The 24053-nt window shown below is 34.8% G+C and overlaps 1 protein-coding gene and 1 long non-coding RNA gene across 2 annotated transcripts; both read right to left on the bottom strand.

Moving 5' to 3' along the window:
• Positions 1-6310: 6310 nt before the first annotated feature.
• LOC115451747 lies at positions 6311-7858 on the bottom strand. The gene is made up of 3 exons (XR_003939411.2): positions 7107-7858; positions 6738-6764; positions 6311-6364 (listed from the first exon to the last, which is right to left on the bottom strand). It is a non-coding gene; the product is annotated as an uncharacterized LOC115451747 (long non-coding RNA).
• A 2512-nt stretch (positions 7859-10370) lies between these two features.
• On the bottom strand, positions 10371-23609 carry LOC115451745. Its single transcript, XM_030180122.2, has 2 exons — positions 23461-23609; positions 10371-17721 (listed from the first exon to the last, which is right to left on the bottom strand). Exon 2 carries the CDS (start codon positions 17612-17614, stop codon positions 12641-12643), a length of 4974 nt encoding a protein of 1657 aa, XP_030035982.2. The 5' UTR covers positions 17615-17721; positions 23461-23609; the 3' UTR covers positions 10371-12640.
• Positions 23610-24053: the final 444 nt, after the last annotated feature.

Below are 24053 nucleotides of genomic sequence, written 5' to 3'. Positions count from 1 at the left end.
AGAATTAAGTATAATTGTATTGCCTGGTTTGCGAAACAATAAATAAAAAAATTATGATTTTTTATTGTTCTAGCTATAACTTATTGAATACGATATAAGTATTTATAGGTAGTTGACCTTATAAAGTCCTCAGGGTGCTTCCGACAGCAAAACGGCGCTCTATCCGTTTTTTTAAAGGTATCCATTCGAAATTTATTATAAATGTAGAAATAAATTAAAAATCGTATTTCTCAAATATGTTATCTTTATTTTGGTTGTTTAAATTTTTTACGGTGTGCATTCATTTCATAATATATATGCATTAATATTGAGAATTCTGTGCATCTCCTAAAGTACATTTATTTTAATTGGAACAATCCCTATTAGATAGATAGTTGAATAAACAATATTTTGGTAGTTTATAATATTCAAAAAGACCATTTTTTTTAAGTATTCGTAAATTTTTGCATACTCGTGCACCGTAAAAGTATGGAACTAATTCTCAAGGCCGTTTGCTCGTCTTAACATGGATTTAAAATGTCAGATAAATTATAACTTATACTGTGTATTAGTGAGCATAAAGAGAGTATTTTTGACGATTTTTGCCTAAAGGTGACGCATAGACGGTTAATCCAAAATAAAAAAAAAACCCTTCCAAGTTTTATTTCTCCATTCTCTCTAAGAAAATCCAAGATTTGGGCCTTTTATAAGTATACTTAGTTCACTTTTAATACATGGGTAGTAAAGCTGATACTAAAGTAACTACACTTGTAAATTTTACAAGAATAATGTTACACATTCCGCAGGTTTAACTTTAAACGACTTCTACCGCATTAAGCTATATTCTGCTTTTGTGAGGTAACCATGCGGCATATTTTCTCCAGATTAGTGCTCGTAAGAGTGTTTTGTTCTAAACGCGTAAGCGGATTTTCTCTATTTGAGATCCTCTTTTACTCAAATTTAAAGCCATGTTTTTCGGAGTTATATTTGTTTAATAATATAGACTCCGTTTTCATTTTTTGCATTGGTTTTCGCATTCGTGTAAAACAAACAATGGTGTTCATCTTAGGCTGGCTTATTTACTAAATCTAATTTGTTTGAACTTGATTATCAAAGTCTAATAAAAAATGTTATTTGTTGTTAAATACATAAAAATATAAATCGATTTTAGAAGTATTATCTTCGTCCTTATAATTATTTAAGATGAGTCCGTCATAAACACTCTCATTACAATAAAATTTTGCCGGATTAGTCCTCCGCTGCTGTAAATGATGGTGATCCTATCTTTCATATTAATTTCTCGCCGCAATATTAATGTCAGATAATGTTCCATAATAGAATATGTAATGCAAAAGTACCGGAAATTATCACGAGACTGCTCCGCTTGAGCTGTAGCTACTTGTTAACGGAGTGTAAGGAGAGACGCGGGAGTCGTGTGCGTGATGTCATTAATCCGGTAACATTTTTATATATTTTTTTAATCAGCACTCAATCATTACCAGCATTAGTTGTCTGCCTCGATCAATGCGAGTGTCACAGACTGCTGCCTCTTTATTCCGCTAAAATATACAGGGTCATTTTGATATTGCGTTACTAAATGAAACCACATACTTATCTACTTGGAAATACCACTTTACCATAAGTCACTTGAGTCGTAGATGTAAAATAAAAAAGTAAGTTTCGAACAAAATAAATAGTAATAAAAAGTAATTTTAATTTTACGCGCCCTAATGCCACTACTGCTACTCTAAGAGAATTCGTTGCAGTAGCAACATCATACTTTTAGTCAGAAATACACCCACGAACACGACATATTCGCATTAAACTACAAAATGATAAAAAAACAAGAAAAATAAAACCAGGATTTTTCGTAAAAATATTAGGTAATAATGGATGATTTTTGGCACAATGTCAGCAAAGGTGAAGACGAGTATGTGGTTTCATTTAGTAACGCAATGTCCAAATGACTCTGTGTTGTAATTGAGCTAAATACGTGTAATAAACGGTTTCTCTGTATTTATCATGCTTCTTTAATGCCCGTACAATAAATAACACTATTGAATAAAGCTCTACTGTGGAAATACAGCGGTTCAGGCGCAGGGCAGTGCTGGTGCCGTGTCAGTGACTATTCTTATAATCCGTACGTGAATAAGCTAGATGGAGGGACGATCTGAGAAAACTGGATGCGACAGGCCGAAGACAGCGTAAAATGGCGCGTATTGGAGGAGGCTTATGTCCAGCAGTGGACAAAGATATAGGATGATGATGATGTACGTGAATAAATTAATGTGTTCGTTTCCGATAGCTTTGGTGGTGTAGTTGTATTGAGTGGTTGAAATGGCACCACTTTGAGGTTTTTTTTTAACAAAAGGTATAATACTGAACACAATCATTGATTATTAATACTTAACATCCATTACGTTTATTACTAGTGATATAATTTTGAGAACAAAATTTTTTTTTTTTTAGAATAAAATTTCTAGAAATTCGGGTTTGCAAACAAACACTTCATTTTCAAATAGAAATAATACGATAGTTGCGGTACAAAATATTTTTATGCAGATATCACCATATGCCCGCAGTTTTTTGGCATCCCGCGCCCGTGCACTGCAAATAATACATTTCAAAGAATCATTTAGATATACCTATACTAGCTTTTGCTGGCGGCTCCGCCCGCGTGAAACAGTGTTCCGGGATAAAAGTCCCGCTATATATGTTCCCGGGATAGAAAGTAGGCTAAACGGGGTCTTAAACTCCATACAAAATTTCATAAAAATATGTACAGTAGATTTTGAGAAAATCGATAACATACAGGCAGATAGAGAACGGGACTTTGTTTTATAATACTATGTCTAGTTTTGTGTTTTGTGTTATGTTCTATTCACATGTTTGCCTTACCCATGACTTGCAGGAGAGTCCCGTACACTGCAACATAGAACAGTACAGAGCCAAAAATAAAATAGTCTCATATGTATAGTTGTGTGTGTTGTACTTATTGTTGAAGACTTTTATTATTAATATGTTATTTATTGGTTTCACTAATACATAAATGCATTTAATATAAATTATAAATAGGGGAGAAATGCGATAGCGGCCATTGTCTGTATTTCCTATGACAGACTGTAGTGTTGTGGTCATGCCTATAGTGATGTAACATATAGGTAGCATCCCTAGCATGTGTCTTCTTTGTATGACATTCTGGCGCGTCCTTAATCCTATAGTCCCACTAACTTATCTGGCCCGATGAGAAAGTCGCTGTTATGTCAGCGAATGGCAGGCAGATTGACTTTTCAAAACGATGTCGTTAGTTCCTCTTTCGGCCACCGGGCCAGATAAGTTTGTGGCACTATACTTAAAGATGACGTATTTATGTTCATGCATCGAACCCGCGGGATCTCCGTTTTTTCGCCGCGTGGCGGATCTTGCGCACGTGTTTTTATTTAACTTCTTCATTAATGTCATGTGTTTGGTACATGATAGTCAATGACCCCATATTGCGTATCATTAGGCGTAGTGGGGTCATATTACTGTGCTCGTATATAAAAAAAAAACTTTATTATAATTTCTTATGTTTCCGTAAATATTGGACTTTGAAATAAACCTATTTTTCGCATTGTATCGTGGTTGTATAAATTATAATTTTTTCTCGACGTTTCAAACATATTGCAGCCTTCGTGGTTACAAAGCGGACTGAGCTGGTTCGTGGTTTTCTATATTATAATTTTTTCTTGACGTTTCAAACATTTTGCAGCCTTTATGATAAAGAGTGGACTGAGCGGTCGTCCGAAAATTCAGTTGCAATATCTACTTACAATTTACAATTATACAATTTGTTTTTGGTGTTGACGATCTTTATTCATGTGCAGTACGAAAAACTAATGCTGTAGTGTTATTTTGTTCTGTAGGGTAAAAGAAACTTACTGTGGCGTGACACCCTGCTCCGTCGCACTGTATAAAAGAATTTTTGATATCAATGTTACTGCAGATTGATTAGTAGACAAGGGGATAACTGCTTTAGTGGGGAACACAGCGAAAAGTAGATGCCCTGGTTTGGACCTTTGCTCCAACCGTACGTGGATCAAGTCGCCATGTCTGTTTGTTTGTTAAGCTTCGGTAGTGTTTTTGTATTTAAGCGTTTTTCTGCCACATGCAAACATATAGAAGGTCACGCCCATTCACGGGCGGACACTTGCCGCGGCTCTAGACACACAGTTCAGTGTATATACCTTTTGGTTGTAACTACAAATTGATATCTATGAGGGCTCGCGAACATTTCCTGACATTCTCTCCTCCGCCCATCGTCAGAGGGTTCCTTTTCCTTCACCCAGACTTTATTTTCCCAGATATCCCCTCCCAACATTGCTTCAGACTATTTGCAGGTTTGCTCCGGTGGTGCCTGCGGGGTCCGATAATATAAAAAAATAGGTAGGAGGTAACCAGCTACTGCGCGAGGATTATGACTTGGTTTTTAATACAAAATATTTAACTGAGAAAAGTCATTTTGCGTTTTCTATTCCATATTATCTTGGACTGGAATTGTGCTTGGCGAATGGCAAAAACATGAGATAATATAGCTAGTTAAATTTGGGTGTGTTGCATGTCTGCCTACCTCTAAAAGAGATGCTCTGTACATACCCCAGCGTTACACATGATCCCTGTGCACTGGAAAATAGAAAATATATCATTTTATAACCTTGTTCAAGAAAAGACGTTCGCTGGCGGGGCGCAAAATATTGCTCTTTAAACTCACTTGAGCTGTGCAATTACTTCCGATACACTGAAAATAAAAACAATAGGTATTCGTCTTCGTGAAGACTATTTGAGAAAATTAGTGAACCATAGAAGTGATATTTTGGTCAGATCGTGTTCAATGTCGTATGATTTATATAAATACCTTTTTCTTTACTTACCCCTGCAGAACACGACGGATCCGAGCACTGTAAAAATCTATTGTTATGTACATATACACATAAATAGTATAATGGCTTTGCCTTTTCATGGATTGAGATGCTATCCCACCAATGGTGTATCCTGCTTAAAAGTCAAGTGGGAGGGGGGCTTAAAATAGTTGAGGTCAGGACAGACTCCAAATCGAATACAATAATAAATCTAAATTCAAAAGTATTTTATTGTTAAACGTCAAAATAATTGTAATCCAATAACGATAGAATTTTAGATGAGTCATTAAAAAATTATCAGTAGTGGCGAGCGCAGTGGAATACCAAACAATACTTTGTAATTCAAGGTGTTGGGTGGAGTTTCTACTGTTTATGGGCGGTCGTATCGCTTACCATCAGGCCAACAGCAAACTCGTCTCGTCATTCAAGCCACAATAATAAAAAATCCTGAGACATGAGACGTTAAGTCTATGTCCAGTAGTTACACTGGCTACAAAGTCCTTCAAACCGGAATACGACGGTAATATAATTATAAATTTGCTCGCAAACGAAATCGTGATTTACAGATGATGACAATAATACTAACCTTAGAAAAACACTGCGCTGTTTCGCTCAACTGTAATTACGTATCAGTATATATTATACAGGGTAATTTTGACATTGCGTTAGTAAATGAAACAACATTCTTATTTACTTGGAAATAACTTTTACAACAAGTTACTTGAGCCGTACATGTAAAATAAAAAACTGTAAGTTTCGAACACAATAAATATTAATAAAAAGTTATATTAATTTTACGCGCCCTAATGCCACTACTACTCTAAGAGAATTCGTCGCACCGACATCATACTTTCAGTCAGAAATACACTCACACACACGCCATATTCACATTAAATGACAAAATGATAAAAAAAACCAGAACCAGGATTTTTGGTGAAAATATTCGTTATTACTAAATGATGTTTGGTACAACGTCAGCAAAGGTGCAGACGAGTATGTGGTTTCATTTAGTAACGCAATGTTAAAATGACCCTGTATAATAAATCGTTTTTCTTTCTTTCTATATGTTATTTGAAAGTCAACGGAGAACCTTTATTTATTTGAAATTATTTTTTACGTGTAATTTTCGTCTCTGGATTAAATACGGTCGAGTGTCCTTGGTACTCTGTGTTGACAGTTGGAATCTCTACAATCGAACTTATAGACCATCTATTGGACAAGACCATCTATTGGATTAGTGTATACGGTGTAATAACCGCTTACCATCAGGCAAGTCTGTAATTCTCGTAGTTTCTGATATATGTCATGCTGCATTACTGGTTTTGTACTGACCTTGGAATTCGTGATGAGCGATCATGGAGAATTTTTCGCTGTGTCGGCGAAGTCGAGTATTCTTACACCAGTAAAATGAGTATTATTGGTATTATTGGTATTATCTAGTTGAATAATTAAATATTTACCCCTGCATTACAGCTGTTGCCAGAACACTGAGAAATAAAATAAAGTAATTGGATTTATACTTCTTACTTTTAAAGTCTGTGATATTGTAATCAATTATTAATCCACTTTACTGATTACGATGTCATTTGGTATGGATATAGCTTGAGACCTTAGGAAGGACATAGGCTACATTTTATTCCGGGAAATTCATGTTTTAATGTCTTATGTAATAACAATGAAGCCTTTATTTACAACCATAAAATTTATAACAAAAACTCATAAATTGCTCAGCATCGGTGCTGATCTGGCCGTCATGTTTAACAGCACAGACTCACAGTGTTTACCACACGTCTTTGTCTTATCTACTTTCCACAGCGTTTCGTTTGCTTAAGTAATAATACGTAAAATACATGCACTTACCCTAGCATCGCATTCGCTGTAGACAGACTGAAAGGATTTAAAAAGCTTTTCACTCAGCACCACTTGGGACCCTATTAAAGTAATAACGGCACTAAATAGAGTTTTAATCTATCGTCGGATTCGAGTTAACGTTTAAGAGCTCTTTAATGTCGCGCAAATCGATTATCGTTTCGCGATGTTTAGGATTCCATGTCCTTAATCGTCTTTATTTCGCCAGTTTTTTAAATACCGGCAGAGTTGTCTTCTGAGGCGCGTTTGGGCAGCCGATATTCACCCAGACAGAAAAGCAGGCTGGCATCATTCTAAGGAAACGTCTTTTGTTGATCATATTGCTACCATTTGCATTGGAGTGGTAAATAAAAAAAATACCTTGAAACATACGCCTGTAAACAATAACAGATGTGTAATCGTGCACACCATCTTGCCAACTGGTATTTTTCATTGAAAACACAATTTGTTCAATTTTACGCCATTTGTGAGCCGTATCTCTGATTTCATGCTTGTCTTGACAATAGCTGTCCACGACATTCATGTTTTATAAATTACTATTCAATACTTGAGCAAAATAATTTAAATTTATAAGAATATTTCATATTTATATCATTTTATAAAGCTGAATGAGAGTATGTTTACACGTTATTTTATCGAAACAATTTTCATTATAAAAGAAATCTTACAATATCTATATCCGTTCATACTTTTTGTTCCGAAAACGGACATCATGGAGTTGCAAGCTAAAGTTAGTCTATTGTCTTGGGGAAATGCTCCCACTCTGTAAACACGTTCGTAAAGAAGTCTGTGAATAAATTTGTAATACTAAGCAAATTTATTGGTATTGTAAGGAAGATAATAGCTCATTTGTATGCCGCAGTGCTTTGACTAGGCCGATACGAGCCGTGTCCAGATATACAGCGTAGATACGTCTGCTCTAAGCAATCTCACATCACGCTTTTACCCAGAAGGGGTAGTCAGATGTGCAACTATGACAATAATTTTTCCCCATGTGTGGTGTACTTGCGCCTGCTCTACTATTTCAATATAATACGCCATGCAAGTATGAAAAAAACTCGCATCAAGCGATAAAACACATGACTCATAGACATTGGACATCGGCTAATGTGTTACGGTTTTTAAAACTTATTTACACATGTCCGTTCAGCTCATTGCAGTGAATTAAAGACATGGGAACTACGTTCGAGTGATTTTTGTGCCTTACATAATGGGAAAAATATTGAATGGCTTATCCAACACAAACTAGGCAATTTCTGATTAATATTTCTTTACCAACATCCACGTGATTAAATACAGAATGTTTATGCCTGGCCCGAAGTTTTTTCATCTCGCACCGACACCTGTTTCACGTTTGGAATACGTAAAATTGATACAAACTTTACCTTGTACAAATATAGTTTACATTATCTGGTGGTTGGGATGGAGGGATCCGATATTGGATTTGATACGTTCTTTAATGAAAATAACATATTTTGTCTTCTTGACATCACTGACATCTTTCTAATAAGATTATAGCACGAGCGAAGAATGTAAACCTAAATCGTAAGCTTTAGAAACCACAAAAGTATACACAGGAATTTTAAAATATATTTTTTTTACTGTATGACTGTAGTATGAGGGCTCGGATTTTATTTTTGGGTTACAGACCAACAGTTAACACCGGGGGAGATCAGCAAATAGGATGCTGGAATCCCCTGGCTTATCGACTGCAGGGTCCTGGAGGAAAGTTAGGAGGCGAGGGTTGGGAAGGAAGTGTGGGGAAGAGATAAGGAACCATCGTAGGATAGGCGTAGAGGAGAGGGCCAGGGAATGTTTTTTTACAGGCCTCAGTGTGAATTTGGCAACCAAGTGGTATACACATTCCATTATGTACCTAGGACCGCGGCCTAATGTCCTATACTGACATCCTCTTACTATTATATTATGATACGATATAAATCTAGATATTATGCTGTTACTAGCATTATTAACCCGGCGAGCGTGTGGCGGGGTATGTCATACCCGCCATGTTAATTACTGGCGTATATTTTTTGTGCCTGACTTTCAAACTTATAGTCTCTTTGAGTAGCTGGAGTTACAGGGTTGCGGAAGGTAATAGTGGGGTGATCACAGTGTCGCGGCAACCTGCATTCGAGTTACACGCTTGCAAACTGAGTTCGGGTACGTGATACCCCGCCTCATAGCTGGTGTGACAAAAACTAAAATTGCTTTTTCTGCTATTTTAACTTATTTTCTTTGTTTAATTGTAGATTTTAATAGAAAATTGATGTTGAGAATAGAAAAAAACAACTTCGGTCTATGATAGAAGATGTACTTACTAGAACAGGGTTTCGCAAACTTTTATTTAGTGCGGACCACTAATGCCACCTTATGCGACCTTTTTTGCGACCAAAGTCGTAATGTTTGGGTTGATGTTGTTCAGTTGGATTCTTAAATTTGTTTTTACTAGCAGTTTACTTCTGTATTTATTTTTAGATATACAAGAGTGCAAAAGCGTGCACTTTATAGTTTTTCTTTTAACTTTTATTTTACTTGCGGATCCCCTGAGAGGGGCCCACGGGCCCCCAGGGTCCTATGTTTCGTGAAAATCAGGGCAAAGACACTAAATGGACCGATTTCATCCGTAACTTAGGCTTGGCTTTAGTTTACGAACACCTGAAGATGTGAAATGACAAAAATATATATTTCGATTTATATACGTCAGAGAATTTCTTCCCAGATCAACGAATCACTTTCATCGACTCAAAATGTTCCTGGTCATTTTATTAGATGTAGAGATTACCCCAACAAAAATAATCATAAGACAAAATACTCATGAACAAGCTGAGGAAAGGCTATTAGTGTGGAGCATGCAATGTTTATTTGCAAAAACTGCACAGATTTTATCTCCAGTTCCTAAGATGTTCCTAAATTTTTTTGTGATTTTTTTTAGTTTATAAAGAAAATTATTTCATATTCTATCATACGATTAAGTTTTTTTATCATAAAACTGGTTTTACTTTAGTTCCTTTTAGTTTTTAAGAGACTGAAAGTGTTTGTTTGAAATTCAAAGTGACTTATTTCCATCGAGGTAAAAAATAAAATTGTTAAAATGGCGCGATTGTTTTATTTCCAATGCGTTATGATGGTATTGTCTTATTATACCAAAAAATAAATAGTATAATACTTCTTCAGAAACAAGTTTTATAGCCAATTTTTTTAAGGGGTATGTCATACCCTGCCTCATACTTCTTGTTACATTTTTTCACCACATTCTCGCCGGGTTAAGGAGATGGTGGTCTAAAGCGGCAGCATACTAAATACATTCTGCAGAATTTCTATAAAAACATTATTACATAAATAAGTAACAGATGTGTACCTTTATCTTTTTAGTATTAATAATTACTTTCCTCTTTGAAGGCTATTTTAATATGTTACCCGATAACTTATTTGCCTTATTGTTCCGTGCAAATTAAATAAGAATTTAAACAAAGGAAAATACATTGCAATAGACTACATTATAATATTATTAATTATATTCTGCAGGTCTAATTGTGTATGTTTATAAGAACAAATTAATTGTGGTATTGTGGTTTCCTGGTAGATAAAAAGTTGAGTAGGATTTAAATAAATTAATGCGACTTAGTATTTACATATTTATTTATAAACGTATAAAAAGACTAGCATCATACAACAATTCTATACTTAGTATATACATAATTAAACGTAATTAAGGCAATATGATTGTAAATGCTTATGACATTGGACAAGTAGCACCAAAAACAGCTGCAATTAAATAAAAAATTCACCTATACGAGTTTAGATTATTTTTTTTTAATCAAAATAAGGTAATTTATTTTTGTACGTAGTTAAATATACAATTTATAGCAAAATGTATATTTTGAATGTTATTTTTTTTATTTTGAATGGCTGACATTGCGATAGCACCTATTCAGGCGGCTTCTCACTTATGAGAGACGTATATATCATCAGGTGTTGTGTTCTCAGCTATTGTTGATGCTTACTGTTAGTATGTGATGTTTACAATGTTGGTACCTATCTTTAGTATGGTAAACAAAAACACCAACATACTTAGCTCTATTGACTAAGTAAAAGCATTCAAATGTTTTTTTTTCAAATAAAAGTATTTTGGCCTTACACTAAAATAAGTACATTATGTTACAATTTAATTGTAAATATTACATTATTAATAAACATCAGACTTTTTACTGTACTTTGTTCATTTTATATTTATTATTTTTTAAATATTCAGTACTTACAATATATTAAGGGGTGAGTTCATTGCCTCATTAGCACAAAATGCAATTTTAAGTAACTTAGTTGAGGGTTCAAATTAAAAACTCATACAAATTTTCAATGTAAACCTACATCTCACGTTTTACAAGTACTTAACCAATAAGAAGTTGATTACCTTCTGTATAGAAATACTTGACACTATTAGTGTACCTTAAAGTCAAAATATCAAAGAGATCTAATTCAAGATTAAAAATAATAATGTCAAAATAAAATAACAAAATATCTAACATTATGTACTTTCGTAATCCTATTACTTTCCGTGTTTAAAAATATAATTAAAGTGTAAACAAAATAATAATACTAAATTATGCAATTTGATAGTAAATGCAGAATAAAATATTATGGACTCATTTAGGCATATTTTTAATCATAACAATAATTTTATTAATTTTTTTTATCAGAAGAGCTCACTGGTGGGCATGCATCTCATTTAATTTTCCTTTATTCTGTCATGATAAGCAAGACTTTTAGCTGAGAAGTATTAATCTTTACTAATATTACACAGAGGAAAAGTTTGTAACTTTGTTTGTTGAGTTAATCTCCGCAACTACTGAAAGGATCCTATTAGTTCTTTCACTCATAGGAAGCTACATTATTCTCCAGTGTTATAGGTTACTTTCGCTCCGTGCCGCAGGCAATATCTTGTATTTAAATACAGTGTCGAGGAACGTTGGATAGAATTCAGATTGGATGGACACCAGCTGACAGAAATGAGACTATCAGAACGAATACTATAAAGGCAATTTTCTCGTTAATACTACGTACTGCGGTTGGTTTATATACAGGGTCATTTTTACATTGTCTTAATGAAGGCACATAGTCTTAACCTCAGGTAACATTGTGCCAAAAATAATTCTTGAATAACGAATATTTTCAACAAAAATTGAAGGTTTACTTTTCTAATGTTTTGATCATTCTGTAGTTAAGTGTGCGTGAGTGTATTTCTAAGTGAAAGTGTGCTGATACCGCTGCGTCGAATTTCCTTAAAATAGCATTAAGGGTAGGGCGTGTGAAATTAAAATTACTTATTATTGATATTTATTATGTTCGAAATTTATACTTTTGTATTTTAAATCTACGAATCGAGTAATTTACTTATTCTAAAGTTATTTTTATGAAGATAAGTATTTGATTTAATTTAGTATCGCAATGTCAAAATGACCCTGTATATGGTTTTTACATGAGACTGAAGTTATTGATACTCTGGATTAAAATACAGCGTGGTTTTACTACTTTAAAAGTGTAGTGGAACGGATTTCGTAAACCTCTTATTAGCTTAGATTTTAGTTATTACCCAGCAGAGACATCATATATAATACATAATTATTAATATTATCTATATTCCATACATCAACAAGGCGCAACGTCATATCACAATTAGTTTAATCACCAACTGCCACTGCACAGTACATTTATTAGTACTTGTAACATACGTACACTCAACTATAATAACTATGCATTTATCATCAGCCACATAGAGTCCACTGCTGAACATAAGCCTTCCTTAAAGATTTCCATAGGACCTGTCGAAAGCGGAATGAATCCAGCGTGTTCCTGAGAGCTAAACATTATAATCAACTATGCATTACATGAGATCAATCGTTGTAGCGTCTGATTCTCTCAGCCAGATGTCTGAATAGTCCTATGTTGTCTTGACTTAAGCCGAACCTGTCGGCCGCGCGATTTACAAGTCGCTCCCGTGCCCTCGTGAGAGCTCTCCGGACGCCGTCCACCACGTTAGAGTTGGCAAACGTTTCGATCACCTTCAATGGAAGCTCAATCGTGTGTTCTGACTTCGCAACGTTTACAAATTTCTCAAGGGTCATGTCCGCGAAGAAGTCGGTAACGTTAGCGGGAACATTTCCACCGCAAATATTGTACATATTCAACGCAATATCAACAGTTTGGAATAATTTCATAAATGATTTCACGTTTTCGTTCGTCAATTTCACGTCCAAGCTGGTCAAAAACAACTTGACCAAGTTGTTCATGCCGGAGTCGACGGCGGCCTGCAATGATGACGAACCGTCAGTGCTTACCGCACAAGCGCCTTCGACATTTTGTTTCGTTAACAGTTCTAAAATTATATTCTTGCATTGGTCACTAGAGGTAATTTCCGCTAACTGAGTATCGTTTTTCAGTTTGTAGTCGAAGGCTGTTCGCACGGAGTTTGAACATGTGAAAAGTATCATGTTAACTAAGAAATCCCACGCGTACTTGTGCCTTAAGTGGTCCAATGAATCTATTTTTATGCCTTTTATTATATCTGTCAAATATTCAACGGCGCAGTATTCTGCATATATTATATGAAAGAACCTAGGCACGTTGTCGAGGACGCAGTCGACGAGCGGGGATCGCTCCTCGCCACTATTGATTCGAGCCGTCATGCTTTTCAATTCATTAATCTCGTCGGCTGGCAGCAGCTTGCGCAGGTGCTCCTCTTTGAGAATGGCTAACAGAGCCAACTTCTTGTGCCTTTGTAAAAACTCCCTGCGTTTGTCCACTTCTTGATCCTCATCCAGATTGCTTTCCGAGCACAGTTTCTTCATATTGTGATGTAGAAAGTGCTCATACAAACACACCGCGTCTCCCCAAAGATCCCATTTTTCTTTTATTTCAGGTATCTTCGGTTCGATTTTAAATCGTCCTTTGATTTTGCACTCGAAGTAGTTCGCCGCTACATACATGTAGAGCGGAGTGCCGGCCAGCTCAGCTGCCTCCTCCTCCTCCGGAGTCAAGTCCATGTACGAGCCTAACTTGGATCCTTTGTTCAGGTCTATATCCAGATGTTGCTTTAGTTTCTTTTCGATGTGTTCAAATGAAAAGTTGCAGAGTTCAGTTTGAAAGAATTCCACTGCCATCAAGTAAAGCATATGTAATGGCATACTAATCCATGGCATTATTATCCGGTCCTTCTTGCCTGGTTCATGTAAGTTGTGTTTACCCGACATATACTCGAGGAATTCCCATAGGGTACTAAATAATTCGCTGTTAATTTTTTCCATTTGGAGGTTAGTCTTCCAAAACTTATAGAAAAAGCCAGCCTGTTCCGTTGCGTCTATAGGTTTCAAAGTATATGAAGTGCCAAAATGATTTTCCAACATTTTTTTTGGGATTCTGACTAAATGGCTTGTCACCCACATAGTGACATTATCAGCTTTTATAACTTTTAACATCTTAATAACTTCAACACCGAAAGGTGGACAGACATAATCGAATCCGTAAAATAGAAAAGTTATTTTACTTTCATTATAATAATGTAAAAAGAGTTCTAATTCCAGCAATTGCTTTGCGTCTCTCGCACCGCAACTCTCCAAAATAATCTTCTCATCTCTTTCCACGAGCGTGAACATTGTTTTATCGTCAGTATGTTTTAGTGACGCTATGCACAGGAATTTTAAAACCTCTGTTTTATTTATTTCTGTCCTGTTTCTTTGCCAAGCGTAAAAATAATTTGAAAATTCTTCTAGGTTGATGCGCACGATCCACCTTGAGGGAGCAGCTTTCTTGGATTCTAGAGCAATGTGTGTCAACAACGTGGATTTTCCCATACCGTGTTTGGCTATTATTATAACAACCTTCTCTTCGATGTCATCTAATGAGTTAACTGGATAATAGACCTTACTATCTTCCTTATCTAGATATCTAGCAATGTAGTTATCTTGCACGTTTTCATAGTTTTTGTCGGTAAGAATATGCCCTATTTCTATTCGTTCGTTATTTATGAGCTTTAATAATATTTTAGCGTCCAAAAATTTTAGTGACGTCTCGTCTAAAATTGCGTTTAAATTTACCTCTGGACCTTGAAAGACTAATGTAGTATCTTTTACAAAATGTTCTTTTGAGGATTCATTGAAATGTAACAAGTCATTCATTTCATCTTGCACTGAACTGTGATCATGTGGCATACGAAGTATTATCGTCGAACTCGGATCGTTCTCTGTCACTACTATAACCTTTTTTCCATTAAAACTGTTTATTATACGATGTAAACTTTCATTAACTGGCTTTCTTGATTTAGACATTCCACAAATGACAATAAGGATTTCTACGGCTGTATCCTTGAGTTCATGTATTATTGCATTGCGATCATCTGCAGGCAGACTCAGCATATAATTGAAATCTAAGAAATTATAATTGGATTCGTCTTTATAATGTTGTCTTATTTTAATACCTGTCAATAAGGCGCATTTAGTTTTAATATTGACAAGTTTGTGAACGCTGTCTTCTAGTTGAAGCTTGGCTACTGCATCGGAAGTGAATTCAATACCAGTTTTTTTCATCTTGCTCAGATACATTTGATGGTGCAGAGTTAACAGTGGATTGTCAATGACTCCTTCTTGTGCTATGCGGAAAATTTCACTCTCTTGAGTAAGATAGGGCGCAAATGTGTTTTCTGGTGTCACCATCCACCATTTTTGAATTTCGTCATGAAACGATGAGTAAATGCTGTCAATGTGAGTGCACAGACCAAAAGCTGCTGGGCCTTTGTATGTCTTGTAATACTTATTGATCTCTTTCTTGACATCTTCATCTATTCTATTTTCGTTTTTCTGGTTTGTATAAAACCAAAGGCGTCCCAGAAAATATCTTGCTAATATCTTATCGTAGTCAGTATTTGTAAATGAAATTCGTGGACAAGTATAAAAGTCAATTTTTAATTTATAATTTTCTATCCTTTCATACTTGGGCAAAACGCTTTTTAATCTCTGCAAGAGAATATTAGCAGGTTCGGATAGCACGGTAGTTGTATTAAACTTTAGCAAATTAGTAAAGTTGTCTAACACCAACAAATTTCCGATAGCAGTACCAATACCACTTTCATTTTTCAGAAATTCGGTTGTAACCACTTGTCCATCAGATTTTATATATTGACACACGTTAGTTTCGTTTATTTCAATAATTTTTGTGTTACGATAATATCTAAACAAATATGCGAATACTGCTACTATGTTATCCAAAACTTTGTGGTTTTTGGAAAGTGCCATTTCAATATTGCCAAAAGATAATGGCACTTTGAACCGGATGGTGGATAGTTTATTTTCGCCTGCTTTTAACACGGCTTCTTTGATAGTGCTTGCAGTAACGTGAATCTGTTCTAAACTCTCAGTCAACTCTTGGATTTCACTGTTACTAAATCCTTTCTCTGACAAGTCGCTCATCAATTTAAGTTTATTATTTTTTTCGTCATATGTTACAAGAAAGCCGATGAACATGCTAATTTCTTCACTAGATGGCACTTTTGGAAGCTGTTTAAATAAATTGACCAACTCTTCACTTCCAAACTGCGATTTGTTATGATGATTTTTTACAGTCAATTGACATAGATTTTCTTTTAAAAGCACTAAGAAAATATCATTACTTTGAAAAAAATGAGGCAGAAAAACTGCCTCACGATAATCTTTTTCTGCGGAGTTAGAAATTTGTAACACGTTTTGCGCCAACGCGACATGGTAGGTCTTTATGAGTTTATCTTCCATCATACTACTGTAATTATTTTTGTCGGAAAAAATAAAATCAATAAAACATTGTGCCAACGATGTTATGCGTCTTTTTTGGACCTCTCTAGTAATGAAATCTATGTCTTCTTCCGTGTAATTATATCGGAACACTGCTGTATTTTCCCCGGTATTGATTAAATAGTGGATTTTATGACCTATACCTGTATTCCCATAAAATTTCTTTCTCAATTGATCTTTGGAGGATGTGTAAATAATAAAATTTGTTTCAACATTATTAAAATCTTCTCCAAATATTGGGTCATTTATATCACTGCTAAATTTATCTTTGATTTTGAGGAAACTGTCGAAACAATTTGCTAAACTCCAATCGCCACCGGCATTGCGTAAATCAGCTTCTGTCATAAAAGCTTCCGTAGGTACGTGTTTGCATTGCATAAATAATCTTATTGATTTTCCAAAGTTTTTAACATTGTATTTGAAACAGACATCATAAAAAACACCATTACCGGGTATATTTGTTCCCAAATAAAATTTTTGTTGTACTATATCTGGATCATTGGAAGCCCTTAAGAGGACTAAACTTAAAGACTTGGTTTTGTAAAGCTGGCCCCCGACACCTGTGGTGCCGTCTCTCTTCAGGTATCGGCTCAATTCAATAGTGTCCGCGCGATGAATCACTCTTTTTTGTATAGTACTTGATTCACTTGCAAGCGATTTTTGTTGAGGCGGAGAGGAGGAAGCAGAATTATTTGTTACTTGATTTACTTGTTTTTTCTTTGCATATTCCTCAACCATGTCCTTAATTTCTTTCCCGTCAACTCCTCCTAGTCCTCTAGCGATATATAAAGCACTTTTATCGTCACCATTTAAACGTGTTACATCAGCATCCCACTGCAAAAACAACTTGACGATTTCTATTTGTTTACTTCTTATAGCAATGTGTAACGGAGTGTCATCGTTATTGTCAGCATCGGCAGCATTTACATCTGCACCGCATCTGAGAATATCTTCAATTTCATTTCTTTTCTCTGTAGGGTCTTTGTCTTCTAATAGACTTGTAAATAATAGAAGGTTACTCATAGTCATTTCGGATTCATCGTTTTCCATTTTGATATTTTAGTCTTCACTCTTTATAGATAATGAAATGAAATTGAATGACAAAGGCTGCTTATCGCCGTTAACCTCTTCGTATCTTCTCGGTTATGCCAACGGACCTGTAAATGAGTTGGTGCTGATTAATTTTAAATTACCTCAAACGTTACATTAATAACAATGTTTGTCGTCAAAGAGCGTGGCGTATACTAAGTCTATTGTCACCATTTTGATTAATTTACGTCGCAACGTAAAATCTTGGGACTTGCTTCTTAGGTCAAGCTATAAAATAATGTTGTAACGATACAAGTCCACTTAAAAACTATAATACGTACAGTACTGAGTGTACTGATAAGGTGGATGCGATTAATAGATATCTCATGTTATCTGTCCGGAAAGTGTGTGTATATTTACATACAACACTCATGTCCATTATCGACGTTTTGAGTTTGAGGTCCACGATGAGTTAATAGAATGTTATTTGTAATAAAGCTTGGTTTAAAATGTCTCGGTTTATTTAGCTTGGTATTAAAAGTGAATTTTTTATGATTTGTTCTTTTGAAATTAAACTAATTTTCCGGATTCTATCGCGGTTTTTTGTTTTTTATTTTTCTCCCGACGTTTCGAAGACTTTGCAGCCTTCATGGCATGCCTTCATGCCATTCTTCAAAATAAAAAACAAAAAACCGCGATAGAATCCGGAAAATTAGTTTAATTTCAATGTCTAACATTCGCGTAAATATAAGAAATCATTGTTCTTTTGAGTTATATTTATTACACAAAAGTTCGTTGATCTCATTATCGGTAGGGCAGATAAAATATTACTGACGGTGCAACATTTTTGCTTTGTCTATCTTGTCTTCCTCTGTTATTAATGTCATTGGGGATAAGCAAATATTCTAGAAAAAACATTCTTCTATATTTTGTAGTCGGTCAAGGTAAGATCGCTTCCATCTTTTTGCTGTAACGGAGTAATTGTTTCATTTTGAAAGACATTGTACTAGTGCTTTTTTTGACTTAAACTAGACTCGAGGAGTGGAATGAATACCATCTAGTATGGGCCTGTAGTTAAGTGAGATATTAGAAGTCTCTGACGCCTAAGAAATGCAATGGTAATGATGTCAGTCAATCCGGAAAAAAATACATCTATGACAGATATATATAGTGCAGTAAACCCAGAGAAGCACACATACAAGTGATTATATAGTGAATATCAGATAGCGACTTATATCTTGTTGCTTAATTTTACTTTTTACAAATCGAGTCACAGACGCGCCATCGCAGTGTGTATTTTTAAAACCAAGGTCATTCGTTATGACGTGACGCGAACTTCAGCCCGTAATATAGGTTTGTAAAAAATGTATTTTGTATGGTTTATAATATTAAGTTGTATTCTATCTGTGTTATATCCTTTGTAATAAAATTTCATCAAATCAAATCAAATATTTGTGTTAAAATTTCACGACTTTTCTAACTTTCATTTGTATTTACTTTATTACATAGAACCACTACAATGTTATAAATGTACATTGTTTTATTTCTGCATTAAACCGTAAAGGTCGGGTGAAGGATGCCTTTAGTCTTAAATCTGCCTTTGTGATTTAAATATTACTAGCTTTAGCGCACGGCTACTTTAGTGTGAGAAAGTTTTTCCATAGAGGTCCCGCTTTATACTTTCCCGGGATGAAAGTACCATATCGTTCTTCCCAGGGTCTTAAACTATCTCCATATTAATCTCATCAAAAGCAATTGCATAGTTTTTGAGATTATATCGTTCAGACAGAGAGACACGGCGGGGGACTTAGTATAGTATTAGAAACAAAGAAAAGAGCTATACGTTATATATAAAATAATGAATTTAAAAATCTTTTTATTGCACACAAAAAGGAATATAAAACACGAAACACATCAAACAAAATGACAAAAAATGTAATTGAGTCTTCTTATTTCTTTAAGAACTGTCTCCTGACAACTGTAGTAAAGATATTTTGTGGGTATCACTCACTATACATATAAACGTAATGTTCATTTTCATTTAGATGAGAGCTCATTTAGATATAATTATAGTATATAAGCGCTGGAATTTTGCAGTTATGTTTTTTTATTATCCAAATATAGAAATTGAGACAATTGCTCAATTAAGATTACGATGAATATATTGTTATGCATGGACTACTACGTTGGCTACAGATCGTAATGCCACAATTGACAAATTGGCTATAAAAACTACGCAAAATGTTGTATATCTTGCACTATATTTATGAAAACAATGGAAGTGCGCTTGTCTAATTATTGTGGTTAAGGATGAGTATAATAAAATGGATATCAGGTACCTATTCTTAGCGAAATTACATCATAAAGATTTCTCATGTTAACAGGAAAGCTCAATATTTAAATAAATAATATTTGACTGTGCAATGGCAGGAATAAAAACATTAGAAAAAATCGGTTAAGTATGTTTCAATGTCGAATGACATCATGTTAAATTTATTATCTATATATATAAAAATGAATTGCTGTTCGTTAGTCTCGCTAAAACTCGAGAACGGCTGAACGGATTTATCTTATCTTGGTCTTGAATTATTCGTGGAGGTCTAGGGAAGATTTAAAAGGTGAGAAAAATTCGAATAATTGTCGGGAAAATCCTCAAAACAGCATTTTTCTATTTCCCATACAAACGTTTTCTAACTAATACGTAGAGTCAATTTGAGCTTTATTGCTATTGTATAAAGTTCACTGTTGTCTAAGCAATGTAGGTGTGTTCCTAACATCAAAGCAGTGTGCGTTGGAGCACAGAATATAATAATGTAATGTCGCGTTCTGAAACTCAACAAAAGTGATATCGCGGACCCGACTAAATTGAACAGTCACAAAATTTAATATATCATTAGTTATTTGGTTGGCTTCACGATATTATTTCTTTTGTTTTACTTTAAAATGCATGTTTTCGTTATGGACAATTTTTGAGCTACTTTTGCATATCTATACTTATAATAAATCTGTAGAGAGGTCAATTCTGTACATGAAATATATTTCCAAAATAACTGGGGGTGATTAGGGATCGATACTGATGCCAAAAATGCAATTAGTAAAATTTTTGTCTGTCTGTCTGTATAACCGTTATAGAAACAAAAACTACTCGACGGATTTTAACTTAACTTGGTACAATTATTTTTCATACTCCTGAGCTGGTTATAGTATACTTTTCATCACGCTACAATTAATAGAAGCATAGAAGTGATGGAAAATGTTGGGAAAACGGGAGAAGTTACTCCATTTTTTTAGCTTCCGTCATTTCGTGTGCAACCTTAATGGTTAAAAGTTCCTTCGATTTCACCAGGATCCCATCATCAGACCCTGACCGGACAATCGGACCACCTGCATACCACCATAAATTAAAAAAACATCCCGACAAATTGAGCACCTTCTCCATTTTTGAAACCCGAAATCCACGCGGGCGAAGCTGCGGGCGGAAGCTAGTCTATATATATAAAAATCAATTGCTGTTCGTTAGTCTCGCTAAAACTCGAGAACGGCTGAACCGATTTGGCTAATTTTGGTTTTGAATTAATTGTGGAAGTCCAGGGATGGATTAAACGGTGACGAACATAAATAATAAATAACGGAAAATACTAAAAACGACAATATAAGTTTTCAATACAAAATGTTCCTAGCCATGAAACATTCGATGTCTTTTGTCTTTTTAGAAATAAAGAATTGGCCTGGCTGTCACATATATATAGGTACGTTCAGAAATTTGTCTGTTTCATAGTTGTACTATGAGGTCCGATTTCTTTGGTTTATTTTGTTCAAATACAAAACATTTCAGAAATAAATAAAGTGTAAAAGTGTCAGTGGGTTCTTAAAAATAGAAAATAAATAAATAAATTTCAAGACTATTATTAAAATCTATCATCAATTTGTCAGTGCGTGAGAACTTTATTTAATGTTATTGTCGCAAAATGCCACGGAGAAGATGACTTAGATCGTCGAAGTTTATCAAATGTGCGACGAGCTTCTTCACGTGCAAGCCGTATTGTTGACTAACGGGAGACAGATAATGATAACATACGTATTGGTATGGCAAAATTGCGTTCCACGATGAATAATAATAATAAATGTATGTAGGTGATACGAAGTTCACCGGGTCATCTAGTATATCATAAAAAATGTTATCACGTGACGATTCCGGGACCTCCCTGACTTATCATTAGCGATTTTTTTTGAAAGTCCGGGGAATCCATACGATTTCTCAGTACCACTACAATTTGCACTATATATGTAATCAAAAAGATAATGAATCAATCGGAAATTAGGTATTTGTATTTATCACACTTCGAAGAATGTATTTGGGAAAACAATGCAATAGACAGTAGTTTATTAAGGAAGGAGTTTTTGGAATCGAAGCTTAAGAACTGTATTTGAAAAATAAACTAACATTTAGTTAACTATATAATTATAGTATAAAAGCGTGAATCACATGGTGGTCAAGGATGTATAGTATGATTCGATCACGTAGCCCGCGCCGAGACAGCACGTACACATCCTACTAATATTATAAATGCGAAAGTTTGTGAGGATGGATGTATGTTTGTTTCTCTTTCACGAAAAAACTACTGAACTGATTTGGATGAAACTTTACAGTCATATTGTTATACATCAGAACAACACATAGGCATAGGCACATAGGTATTTATAATGATTTTATGTAATTTGGTCATAATATAACGATACATATCAAGTGAGTCGGAAAAAATGTATCCTGGAAAACTCTTTCACGCGGACGAAGCCGCGAGCAAAAGCTAGTTATATGAAAAGGTAGTAAGACGATGTATGTCTTCAACACCATCGTGGCGGCTTCATTAATTTCATTCATTCATTTGGTTGTACCACAGAAAAATAACTGGAAATTACTGCTTGCTAGTATATATCGTGAAGCCATTTTTGAGTTAGAGTTTATGGGACCGTGTAAGTACACTTATTAAGTTATCTAAGTACTAATTCTGTTGCCTACCTATGCTAAATCAATATCAAAGCCCATTATAATGTCATTTTTTTGACATTTGTATAAAAAAAAAAAACTTTATACTTAAATTTTCTAGTAGTTTCTAGGATATAATGCATTTCTCATTCAATCGATCGTAAAGGTACATAACTACCAAGTAAGTTAAGAATACGTGCAATACAGACCAATTTGAATGATTAATTATAGGTACATTTGATATAGCTTGAAACGTCATTATATCTGAATCCCTGTGCTGAACACTAATAGAGAGTCGATTGACGAGAGGTGGCTGTCCCTCGCCAGTCGGCAGAAATATGCCGGCCTGTTGAAAACCAGATATACATAGGCTGATCCCGGAGCGCGATACACTTCATAGACCACAATGGCCTGTGTTACACCCTTTTTTACAGTGCATACATATATTTACTTCCAGCAAAATATATTGTTATCAATAATAATAAGTTTATTGATCATATTTATGACCTTTTTGCGAAAATGTGTCAAAACGATTCTAATGACTCGAGTGCTAAGTTCAGTCGGAGTACAGTAGATACACCCAACGAAACAGGCCAATTTGAAGTTTTTTGAAGTTATAGCTGTGCTCATTTAGAAGTTAAAAAAATACGGCCTTTCCGAAACTTATTATCTTATCGGTGGATTTATAAATATTGATACTAAAACAACAACAAAATAGTGAGAAATCTCGGAAGGTTTTGCAAGTTGACATGTAGCGAATTTGTTTACGATTATACAATATGTCAAAATAATACAGGGCTACTATTATAATTATATGTCTAACGTGATTTTGTTTTTCCCGCCGGTTCAACATTAACATAAAAGTTTTATGACTATTTACCCGACAGGTACTGCCATCGTAGCACAAAACACAATATTTACACAAACATACTCCACTATGTAATATACACTTGGTAAGATAAATAAAACTACTGACACACCTCGTAACTTGTTATAAGTTACAACTTCGGCGCAAAAATAAACTGATAGTGTGACCTACAACAAAAATAATTTGCAATGTCATTACCGTTTTTAACGCCATCTATTATTTCGCGAACTTGCATTATTACAACAATCAATAATAACAGAGGGCGCTGTTTTCGAACTTTGGATATGTTTTGTTTGATATACGAAATTTAAGGATATAATAGAATTCGTTTTCAATGGCGGGGTTAGAGGTGAGGTATAGGTGAAAGGTTAGAGCTCCCAGTGACAAAAAACCGACAAACGTGGTAAAAATGTTATGTTAACTGACATTGGCTTTACGTGTCGAGTTTCGTTTTACTTCTGCCGGCCTAGCATGCGCATCACGAGACATCTCGAGAACGAGAGTAGACAAATTGTCGATGTCGATTAATATCTCGTTTTCTCTAACATGCGCACCACGATCGACAAATTCCTCGTTGAAGACATAAGTTTACTCGTGAAGACAAA

The sequence above is a fragment of the Manduca sexta genome, chromosome 7 (genome assembly GCF_014839805.1).
Source record: "Manduca sexta isolate Smith_Timp_Sample1 chromosome 7, JHU_Msex_v1.0, whole genome shotgun sequence".
NCBI lineage: Eukaryota > Metazoa > Arthropoda > Insecta > Lepidoptera > Sphingidae > Manduca > Manduca sexta.
Note: the sequence above shows the minus strand (reverse complement) of the source record. Positions and strands in the feature narration are given on the sequence as shown.

Bases quoted from the DNA above. Each gene is read 5' to 3' on its own strand.
- LOC115451745 (XM_030180122.2), bottom strand. From the start codon at position 17,614: ATGGAAAACGATGAATCCGAAATGACTATGAGTAACCTTCTATTATTT.